Source organism: Vanessa atalanta, chromosome 16 (assembly GCF_905147765.1).
Source record: "Vanessa atalanta chromosome 16, ilVanAtal1.2, whole genome shotgun sequence".
Taxonomy (NCBI): Eukaryota; Metazoa; Arthropoda; class Insecta; order Lepidoptera; family Nymphalidae; genus Vanessa; species Vanessa atalanta.
The window spans coordinates 11,416,914-11,428,501 of NC_061886.1; the positions used below are offsets into that span (position 1 = coordinate 11,416,914).

Below are 11,588 nucleotides of genomic sequence, written 5' to 3' on the forward strand. Positions count from 1 at the left end.
TCGGTATTTTTGTTGTAAATTACTCAGTAACGGTCCAGAGTCTGAAAATGCACTATAATATGCAAAAAAGATCTGTTCGGTCTACATATAATCTTGAAGATCTATTTACTTATAAAGAGATTCTAATTTTCGAACCGATGGTATTTTTACGTTCAATTTAACACTGTATCATGAGGATTTTAATGTGCTTTTATGAGCCTACTAAAATAAAGAATATTTTGATTTTATGTCCTACGTAATTTGATGGTCAGTCCCAACAGAGACCAGTCTCTGTTGGGACTGACCATCGTTGACAAAATCGCTCAAGACGAGCTCGATTATTATAAATACAAATCGAGCACTTGAATACTTCATCCATAACTCCATTGAGATTTTGGTATGCGGTCGGGATTCCTCTGGTTTTATGAACTGTCTAAGACCATTTTCGTGATTATCATATAGAACTTTTTATTTGTATCTCGTTTCTTGACAATAACGTTTTAGAAAATGACGGATGAGACAGATAAAGTATTTATTTTTTAAGATTAAATTAAGAATTTAATTGAATTGATTTTTTTTTAAAGTTTAAGTTAACAATATAAATGTCACACGTATTTGAAACGGGATATTTACCATGTTTTTTATTTTTCTTTGGTGGAGCTCGATATTTCGACTACGAATGTCTTGTTCACGAGAAAAATAACCATGTTAATTTAGAATGTAATATAAATGCCGCCAATATTTAAAGTCGGTTTTATAATTATTTTTTGTATAGTTACAAATAGATATTTCAATTTACTAGAATAAATTAAATATTTGAAATGTACTATTACAGGTTGATAGCTCTATGCATGGTTGAGACTGAGTTCAATTCCAGACCGTAATATAATATATAAATAAGAAAGGTCCTACACCTTTCTTATTCATTATTATATAATAAATCTGTTATTACAAAAAATGAAAAATTGTTTTATTTTAACACATTCAATATGAAACAGGTGACCCCAATCAATTAGACGTGGTGTTATCTTAATGATAACTGTGTCTAGATAAGTTTGTTTTAACTATGTTTAAAGTAAAATTATACGTTAATTTAAAAAAAAAAATATTTTTTTAAAATAGGAATGCGTTCATATGCTTTTATTGTTTACGGTAAATTCAATTTAAATAATATCAAAACATCCTACAGACTAACGATCACAACACGGAATAGGGGATGTAAAGAATGATAAATATTTTTTACAGACTTATTATCTACGGTCAGTGGTGACCACATACCAACAGGTGACCTTTTTACCAGTCCGTTTATCTATTTAATAAAAAAGAGATCACATTGAAGTCATTTTCGTAAGTTTTCTTAACATGTGTGAGGCAAACGAAACGCTCACATAGACGTTTGTGTACGTACACGTATACTTTATACTAAAAACATTTATCAAAATATTATCTTCGAATTTTTTGGTCAATTACATTAATTTTAAACTCGGATGGTGAAAAATTCCTAATCTATATTTAAATTTCTTGACAAAGGTTAAAATTTATATTTAAATCCAGTGAACGAAATAAAACTTGAACATTCGTAAAAATTTTGAATAAATTCAAATGTTCTTATCTCTATGAGCACAGTTTATGCCTATTTATAACAATATAATACAATATCAAATATTGAACATTACAGATTAAATAATACAGAGATATCTGGGAAATTATTAAATTTAAAATAAAATACATCACCATTTTACTAGTGATTTGAATCATTTGTCAACTTACTCATTTAATCTTTATTTTATAGGTAATCATATAAAATATTTCTTTGAAATGATTGTATAAGCACTTGAAACTAGTTGATATTTATTGTACATTATGCATTAATTCTGTTGTTTAATTACTCTGTATGACTTAATTAATAAGAAAACAAACGCTGCAATGCAGACAGATAGGGAAATGATAAAAGTGATGAACGTCATCCCTGTCCCTCGCAGGCTTATAGAAGATAAAAGTTATCTCCAACTGCAGAGAGCATTGCTATAAAAGAGACTGCGAACTCATCTCAAATACTTTGTGTACAGGATCATATCTCATTCGCTACAAAGATGGTGTCCGACTTCAGAAAGAAGAAGCTCCTTCATGTCTTCAACTCATTCTTCGACAGGAACGCTAGCGGATCCATTGACAAGAAGGACTTCGACCTAGCTATTGAAAACATTACCAAGTTGCGAGGCTGGCCCGCTGGTGATGCTAAGTACAAGGAAGTCCAGACCGCCTTACTGAAGATTTGGGAAGGACTTCAGGGTCGTGCTGACGCTGATAACGATGGCCAAGTATCCACCGATGAATGGATTTCAATGTGGGACGAATACGCCAAAAACCCTGCGGCTCCTCTCGAGTGGCAGAACCTTTACTGCAAATTCATCTTCCAGCTTGAAGATGCCAGTGGCGATGGAGCTATTGATGGCGAAGAGTTTTCTTCTGTCTACGCCTCTTTCGGACTAAACAAGGATGATGCCCTTGCCGCCTTCAGGAGCATGTCTAAGGGAAAAGCTAATGTCTCTTGGACTGAATTCCAGGATTTGTGGAAGGAATACTTCACAACGGAAGACCCTAATGCTCCAGGAAACTTCATTTTCGGAAAATCGAGCTTCTAGTTGAACTAGTGACATCGCTTGTAGAACGCTTTTCTCGATTTGTTGCGTATGATGTGGATATGGAAGTGAAATTGAGGCTGTGTGGATTTTAATTTATAACGCATTCGGCTTTAGATCTAAGAAATTAGAAAAAAATTACATTGATGCAGTGAAGTGTACATTTTCTTTTATGTTCCGTTACATTTATTGCAATAAAATGCATTTACGTAAACATTCTGCTTGTTATTTATTTATTTCGGCAATATAAGAGTATTTAGATATTCTACCACCAAAAAGCAGTACTCAGTATTGTTTGTGAGTGAGTGAGTGTTACCACAGGCATAAGGGAAATAACATTTAAGTTTGCAAGGTTGGTGGCGCATTGTTGATGAAAGAAATAGTCAATCTTTCTTACAGTGGCCTGCCGGCGGTGGTGACCACGTGACGTCAGGTGGTCCAATTGTTTGTCCGCTTACCTATACCATAAAAAAAATATGTAGCAATCCCTTCTATTATATAAATAATATTTCTTATTAAAAAAAAACTGTTATAATATAGGAAAATAATCTTCAATTGTTATTATTAAAACACACACCTACTTAATAATTTCATTTATTAACATCAGACAATAGTATTTCTTTTGTTTCAAATAATTATTAGTTATAGTAAATCTGAATATATTTCCTTACTTTATTATAAACAGACAAAACACCGGAACAACAGAAATTAGAACAATATTATCTTGGATTTAAGTGCTCTATTGCTGCCATTAAATGCAGGCAGGCTTCATGATTTTATAGAGTGGTCGCAAAATGCATTAGGGCCAATGCACAGAGCGATAAAAAATTCTATAATCCCAGACAATTTGGCAAATGAGTGGCGTGCCGTCTTCCCTCCCTCTATAGCCATTAGAACACTCTTTTATCGCATTAGTCTTGAGTAGAGATGTGAGAAACTTGCCCTATTACGAATTTACGCACTGCGACTAAGATTACTATCAATATTAACATATTTTTATTATTGATTTTTAGTTATTTTAGAGTAAATTGTATTGATTATAGTTCAAAGTAATTTGGCACACCTAGTGATACGATTTTTTATAGTAAAAATAGCACACTTAGCCTTATTGATCATTATATTCGTAACTTCGTATAATAGACATTATCAATTGTAACTTTTTTCTACATTGTCATACTTAAAGGTTATTTTTTTTTTTGTTAATTTTTATCGATCGAGTCATTTTAGTTACGGTATACCTTATCCATGTTGGCTCTTTGTAATTCGGTGGTGTCGTGGGCGTGGAAGCGACCATGACGGATGCGCTCTATCTGTCAGGACGCTCGCTCGAGACACCGCGTATGGGTGCTTACCGCTTATGGATTCTATTACGCGATACCGATTTAACGCTTTTCAGAAGCCCCTGTATAAAATCTTTGTATGAAACTCACCATATTTTCCTTTAGTTGTACTAAAAGTAAAGTATAATTTGTTTGCATACGTTTTTCGTATCGTTTCAGTTTGACTCTAAGAATTTGTTGAAAATTTTAAGGCATATTTCATTTTAATCAATGTGTCTTTATCCAAGCTGTATCTTTTCAAAGTTTTATTATTATTTCAACGATTTACACATTTATGTAAAGAAATTGTTATTACAATTACTAATATGAGATTAATCTCTTAACTTTTTTAAGTCCACACTTTGTCAATAGAGGATAATTTTTAAACAACAGACAAAGATGTTTATTATTATGAAAAACAAGAAAAGGTCTATTTTAGTTATTTTATATATACATATATAATCCCCGTTACTAAACTAAAGATTTTTTTTTATATATCAAATTTATATAATTATTATTTGCACTGCATATGTTTCGTTCGATAAAGACGTGTATCACAATGCGCTTTAATAGATTACAATTATCTTTAATCACAGATGCTTAATCGCTATAAATACCACTTTGAAACATCGGACTTGTCAGTATAGCTTGCTCGAAATCAAAGAATATAATCAAAATGGTGTCCGAATTCAGAAAGAAGAAACTTTTGTATCTCTTCAAGATCTTCTTCGACGCTGACGGTAGTGGCACAGTCACGAAGAAGGACTTTGACCTAACGATTGAAAGGATCGCCAAAGCGAAAGAATGGGCTGTAGGCGACGAAAAATACAAACAGGCCGAAAAAGCCATGCTTGAAATTTGGCAGGGAATGCAATTGAAGGCCGATACGAACAGAGATGGTGAGATCTCCGCCGACGAGTGGGTAAAACTCTGGGAAGATTACTCCAACGACCCATCCTCTCCAGTTGATTGGCAGACGTACTACTGCAAAGCGATCTTCCACATCCAAGACTCAACAGGTGACGGTAAAATTGACCGTGACGAATTCGTCTCAGTTCACGGCTCTTTCGGATTACCGAAGGAAGATACCAACATAGCCTTCGACAAGCTTTCCAATGGTAAGCCCAGTCTCTCATGGGAGGACTTCCAAGAGCGCTGGAAGGAGTTCTTCACCTCCGACGATCCCAACGCCCCTGGAAACTTTATATTTGGTAATCTTAGTTTCTAATTATTGTTTTATTGTATATAAGAGGTGATGAGCTGTGTTTATTTATTGTCTTTAAAAGATTGTTATAAATAAATATATTGTTTAAGTATTTGTAGTGTTATTTCTTATAGATAACTAATTGTTGCTATCTGCCTAAACGTTTCGGTAGGCGTATCTTTGAGATAAACACTTTTTACAGGATAACGATATTGACTTTGACTTATTACTATCATCATACAAGCAAATAATTAAAGTTTTAATACTCATATATCACATTACGTAATTAGAGACAATCCGATAAAGCCAACGACAAATAATAATTTGTAAAAAAAATATGCGAAATATGGATAACTTGGCAATTTGGGAAAGACAGTCGAGCAATGGATTACGACTGGCATCATCATTGTCTTCATCATCACCTTAAGGGTATCCGTAGACGTACACGTATAAAACCTACAAATATACGAAAACATCGCTTAAGGTAAAAATACTATTAAAATATAATAAATGTAAACTGAGATATTATTAGCCCAAGCAAATAAAAGACGTGAAAATGTTTAGCACGCTCTCGTATAATTTATTTCGGCCTTTATAATTACCCTTATTTTACAAATTTCGCAACCATGGAAAGGCCATGACCCAAGACAGATCCCTGTTAAGATTAAAACGGTCGGTTATAAATAAAGAATAATTTTGTGAAAAGCGGTATAAAAAGTGGACATTTTTGTTGAATACGACGAGTACTAATTATGAAGTGAATTATCGTTTTGAATTTGTTGCACGAAAAATACGACTAAGTTACAAGAGACGCGCGATTACTAAAATCAACTGAAATAACATAACTCATTAAGAATTATATGGAATTAGAATATGCTGTTTTTTTAGAGATTCACATTTAAAAAGGAATTAATTCCGACACAGATACCATATTACGTATGTATGTTTATAAAATAATTTGTAGTGAGTCATGAACTAAACGGAAAGAAAACGTAAAATTGAGCTTATGAATCATAATTACGAAGTGAAAAAGTATCTTAAGCTTCAATTCTGAATAAAATCATATATTAAAAGTTACATGAAATAATGATGATTATTTTTAATTAATATTTTTAGTGACGCAATTGAAGTAGATATTACAAAACACGATTTATAAAGCTAGTCTTACGTCAAATAGATTAAAAAAACCTTATACAATGATTAGATATCACGTTGGTTTTAAATAAAAGAAATTCATGGAAATTTTATCTTTATTTGATGATATAATATAATTTCGCAGTAGTAGCTGACGAACATTTGATAATTATATTATCAATATCCTTAAACGTTTTGATAAAAACAATTGATCATATAATTAACAAATTATATTTATCTCGTCTTCGAATCGTTTTTCGATTTATGATACATTTAGAATTGTACGTAACTACGGCTGGTCATAATCGAAAGGTCGTAAAGGGTATATTTAGTTGAAGTTCTTGTTACGTTCATTTATTTTTAATTTTATAGAGATTAACTAAATTGAAGAGTAAGCTGATTAAACATCTATTAGCTTTAACGAAAAATTTATACTATAGAAGATTTATGCTTTGTGGTCGAGTAAGTTTTTCAAGATTATGTTGGCTGTATAGTTCATCTCATGGCAATAAAAACATTGCCAGGATAGATTTTAATAAATTAAAAAAACGTATTCACGTTAGTAAGGAGGTAAACGTCCTACAGTTGGGATTATTCCTACGTTGCTCCAATGCATGTTAGGATACACCTATGAAGGCAGAAGTTCAATTGTCATGTGTATTGACGATTTTTCCTTAACCGTCAAGTACGAGATCATATATAAACATAATTTACAATTGCTAACAGGATTTAGATTACCGTCTAGTCCTAAGCATTTGAATGATATACAAGTAAATTAATTAAATTTGCACATATTGTCGCTTTTGGCTTGTCCCTTGCGTCTGTTCCCCGCCGGTGTAGGTTCAGGGGCTACCTGGAGTGGCTTCGTGATATTTATAACCGTGTTATTACGCGTAATCGTTGTTAAATCTCCCTGTTTATTATGTGATCTTTGGGACAATTTATTTCTTCGGATCCTCTTGTTAATAGACTTCTATTGAAGTAGGCTCCTATTACGATTAATTCATTTTAATAACATGAACGATATTCTGTAAATTTAATGTTTTTATTTTTGTCAATACGATGTGTTATTGTGTGTATATTATAAAAGGTACAATAGTTTTATTTTATTATAAAATATATTTTTTTGTTGGAGGTTTTTTTTTGTTTAAATAATTTTATATTATAATAGACTTGATAGATAAATATAATTCGGACGTGGACAGATTTAATATTAACAATCTTTAACGTAATTTATTTTATGGTATCTTATATTTCTTGTGAAATTAAGACTCAGACGGTCAGACTGCTCAGGGGATTTTTTGAAAAGCTATATGCTGGCTTGAGTGGGCTTATTAACTATGATCTTGACAGTAGAAATTTTATAACTATAGATTTTTTATTTACTTATTTGAAGACACAGAATGTACATTTTGAAAAACATGTCTAGTAGTGCAACAAAAACAATAAATGGTTTTACTGTGATTCTAGAACAGTAATAAATGATTAGTTGCTTTTAATTATAATCAATTCCTGATGTACAAAAATGTTCGTAATTTGTTTTTATTCATGTTTTGTTAACAATGAATTGCATGCAGGTATTCCGTTCGCATCATACAGGTTGATTATGAAGGTATTTTTTAAGTATACATTACATTATCACAAGTAATTATTTTTCAACATTTTACGTAACATTTTTTGCCAGACTATTTATCAGAAAAGAAATATATTCAAGAACTCGTTTTCTATAAACATTTAGAATAAATATGCCAATTACAAAAATACCATGCTACAATTTATTTTTACATATATGCCATGTTTATTAAATATAGGAGGTAAAGTACAAGATCGTATTTATTGTAGTAACTTTAAAAATGGTAAAACCGAATCTCTTTTCGATAGTTTGACATATTGTTTAGGTCGTCGCCCACCGGCTCTGTCCCGGCTGTCACACGAGCGATAAATCTTAGCGATATCTGACACATATGTCAACGGATGAAGCATAGTGGCGTTACATTTTTTGAATTTTAGGGATCCTTGAAATTATCCTGCGAGCCGTTGTCATATTATATGTTATAAAAACATACATACAACATCTTTATCTTTTTAATTTTTAAATATATATCGCTACAGATACGTCGTCCTTGCCTTTGATGTATTTTATTTTAAATTTTGTAGATTTATCAACATATTTTGTCCTATACATTAAATATTTTTTTGGAGATTCCTTTTTGAATGCGAGGACAGTTAAATTTGAAGATCTAATTTGTGTCCGTCATAACTTTATGTAACGTTTGAAAGTTAAACGTTACCAACAGATTTACACGAATTCACATTTTTTCGAATTATATTTGGAAGATTCAAATGAAGGAAATGTTTCATTTCACGAGATTTCCATTATTTGATTTTGTTTATTTTAAAATAATATTCTTGCACGTATATTTTTTGGCAATTTCTTTTCCTCGCTTATCCGTACAAATTATAATACTGTTTGAAAAAAATATCATTGAAATAAAAATTATTCTTTATTTACAATATCATATATTTATTGGAACAAAGTTCTTTTGCGTGTTAAAAAGTTCCTTTCTTGCAGTAGAGTAATCTGGCAAAAATCAGTAGCCCACGACACCTCTTGTTAATATACTCACTCACTTTTTTGACTGCAGCTTTTATGTAGTGTACATTAAGACGGGAATGAATCAAGACGGGAGAAAACGGAAAATTAATGGGACGAGTTGTTTGTTTTATTTCTTTAGTTTCCAGATTGTTGGTAGATTCTTTGAATATCAAGAAGCCAGAGAAACGTTTCTGTTTTTAAAGATTTTTAGTTCGACTCTTTTCGGCTTAACTATCTTTATGCAAAAGTTTACATCAATTTTTCGATCAAGACTTATGTTCAACGAAAAACGCTATGCTTACATATACGTAGGTATATAGGTATAATATATATGTGCAGTGGTTTTGTCGGCATTCGTGCGATTTGAGACAAAGTGTGAGGTTTTCGTTAACACGAGTTGCATTAAAGTGCGGAACCCTCGTCACGGCGCGCGCCGCACTCGATTACACCTAACCACTGCATCGTTGCGCGCACCCAGGTGTGAATGGATATGGCATTTTTAAATTCATTTTACTTTGAGTGCATATAACACGTAGTTTTGTAAGCTATAATTATTCTTAAATTGACTGGAATAATGTTAATTATACATGATTTTGTAATGAATATCAAATAAACATTAATATTATCGTCTGTTATGGTTCTGTCATGTATTTACAGACGATGGTCAGAATATCTTTCTTTGGTCGTTACAGATACATGTGGTGGCGAGGGCGACGGAATAAATGGCGTCCTGGGTTTTCGTATATACTTTATCGACATACAATCTGTTAATATACATCGAACAGTCAGTCAATTTGATTTTAACAGAATATTTTTACACAAATTAGTAAATGAAATCGATTGTTATGTATGTACGGAAAAAATAATGATTTTGTGAGTAAATTATATGATAGTCATACATTGGTACAAGAAACAAACGTAAACTAATTACTTCTGCTACTCGACCGCTTTGAGAAAGTTTTACAACAGGATTCCTGATTTGTAATGCCTCGGTTACCAAATGTAAAAAATAAATTAAAAGGAACGCTTGTGTGCAAAAGGTCATTATACAATTAGCGACATAATTGACAGCACATCTTCGTAATGAAATGTTCGCCCCTCGCTATTTCTTTATTACATTTAATATATGATGTAAAAAATAAGAAAAATGACATATGAACAGAAAGTGAACCTGCTGAGTTTCTTTCACCGGTTCTTCTCATGTGGGGATATTTTCTATTCCGAACAAGTGTTAATTTTTAATTTGAATTAATAAGTAAATCAGGCTACGATATTGAAGAAAGGACTATGATTAGATTTTAAAAATGTATCGAAGAGGTGTGTTTTTTGGATCATCCATGATTCCTAATGATATAATTCCAAATCAAATCTCCAAACGATAAAAAAATAATTAATAATTTATTACCTCATCCGACCCGTGGCACGTATCCCTCCTTGACAATGCAGGCAATCTGGTGCTGTCACACGGGCTCGAATGGTTAGAGGTTATACGGTCAAAAAGTATCACAAGATAGATGAACAAAACACAGCGAGTCGGACGCGAGAAGAATTGAAATTTTAAAAGTATAGTATAGTGGTCAATCGATTTGTGTAACGAATATATGAATGTTTTTGTTAAAAGTTTTACGGCTATTGTACATAAATAATATACGCTTTAACTAGTTAACGTTGAAAATGTATTATATATGTATATTTATCCTAACTAAGAATATTTTTTACCTCTGATTGATTTAACGATTTCTTCCAGGCAACCAAACCTATCTTCTAAGAGATCGCTGTTTTAGCGATAAGGCCGCCTCTTGTGCAACTTTATTGAATGTGACTTAAGTATCTGTTTATTGCTGAACAATAAAGAGTATTTTGATTAAATTTTAATGGTTATTTTGTGGTGATGACATGAGATGACAAGAGGAAGACCTAGAAATGGTCGAAAATCTTAACCAAAACATCACTGTTTGAATTTTTATGTGATGCATTTGGTTTTAAATTTCATTTCGTGTTCGACGGTGAATGAGAACATTGCGAGGAAACCTGCAAGAGAAATATCTGCTACATTTATTAACATGTCTTGTTTGTTTATTTGAAACTCGAATCGTTTTATTTTTCAAATTTTTGATAGACACGCATTATCGTAGGTAATTACCGCTGCCCATAGAAATGTTAACTATCGTTCATACCTATAGCTAAGATGTCCAAGACACTGGTCCACTTACTCTTTAAGCCGGTGCTGAAAAATACTTAGTATTTCTGTTTGGCGCGATATTTGATGACCGATTGGTTGCCTACCACCGAGTATATAAGTACCACCAAGTTCGTCTAATTTCTCTTTAGCAGCTCTTGCGTTATTAGTCCTATCGGAATATATACGTTCCAATAAAATCGAGTTAAAACAAAAGTTACAAAGTTAATATCTCGAATCAGATTATATTGTCTTTGTAAGTTTATTTGCTACAACTCGAACTGCTTTCGAAACACCTGAACACGCGCCGAGTAAAAGTTTCTAAGCACTACACCATTGAACTGTTGCTATGTATTGTTTTTTTTTTTTAAATCAGCTCTAAGTCTTTAGCCCTAAGCTTCAATATTTCAGTAATGGTATACAAGGTGTTTAGCTCAAAATTAAAAATTAGTCTTTCATGAGGAATTTTGAATAATTTTGGAAGATCCAATTTAAGCTAAATTTTTTATTTTTTATTTATGAGTTGGTTATGCTG

At 32.0% G+C, this 11,588-nt stretch overlaps 2 protein-coding genes across 2 annotated transcripts; both read left to right on the forward strand.

The window, feature by feature from the left end:
- The first annotated feature begins 2,048 nt into the window (after positions 1-2,048).
- On the forward strand, positions 2,049-2,784 carry LOC125069810 (calexcitin-2-like). Its single transcript, XM_047679388.1, has one exon. The coding sequence runs from the start codon at positions 2,073-2,075 to the stop codon at positions 2,622-2,624; it is 552 nt and encodes a 183-aa protein (XP_047535344.1). The 5' UTR covers positions 2,049-2,072; the 3' UTR covers positions 2,625-2,784.
- A 1,799-nt stretch (positions 2,785-4,583) lies between these two features.
- LOC125069946 (calexcitin-2-like) lies at positions 4,584-5,256 on the forward strand. The gene has a single exon (XM_047679574.1). It carries the CDS (start codon positions 4,617-4,619, stop codon positions 5,166-5,168), a length of 552 nt encoding a protein of 183 aa, XP_047535530.1. The 5' UTR covers positions 4,584-4,616; the 3' UTR covers positions 5,169-5,256.
- The last annotated feature ends 6,332 nt before the right edge of the window (positions 5,257-11,588 follow it).

Bases quoted from the DNA above. Each gene is read 5' to 3' on its own strand.
- LOC125069810 (XM_047679388.1), top strand. From the start codon at position 2,073: ATGGTGTCCGACTTCAGAAAGAAGAAGCTCCTTCATGTCTTCAACTCA.
- LOC125069946 (XM_047679574.1), top strand. From the start codon at position 4,617: ATGGTGTCCGAATTCAGAAAGAAGAAACTTTTGTATCTCTTCAAGATC.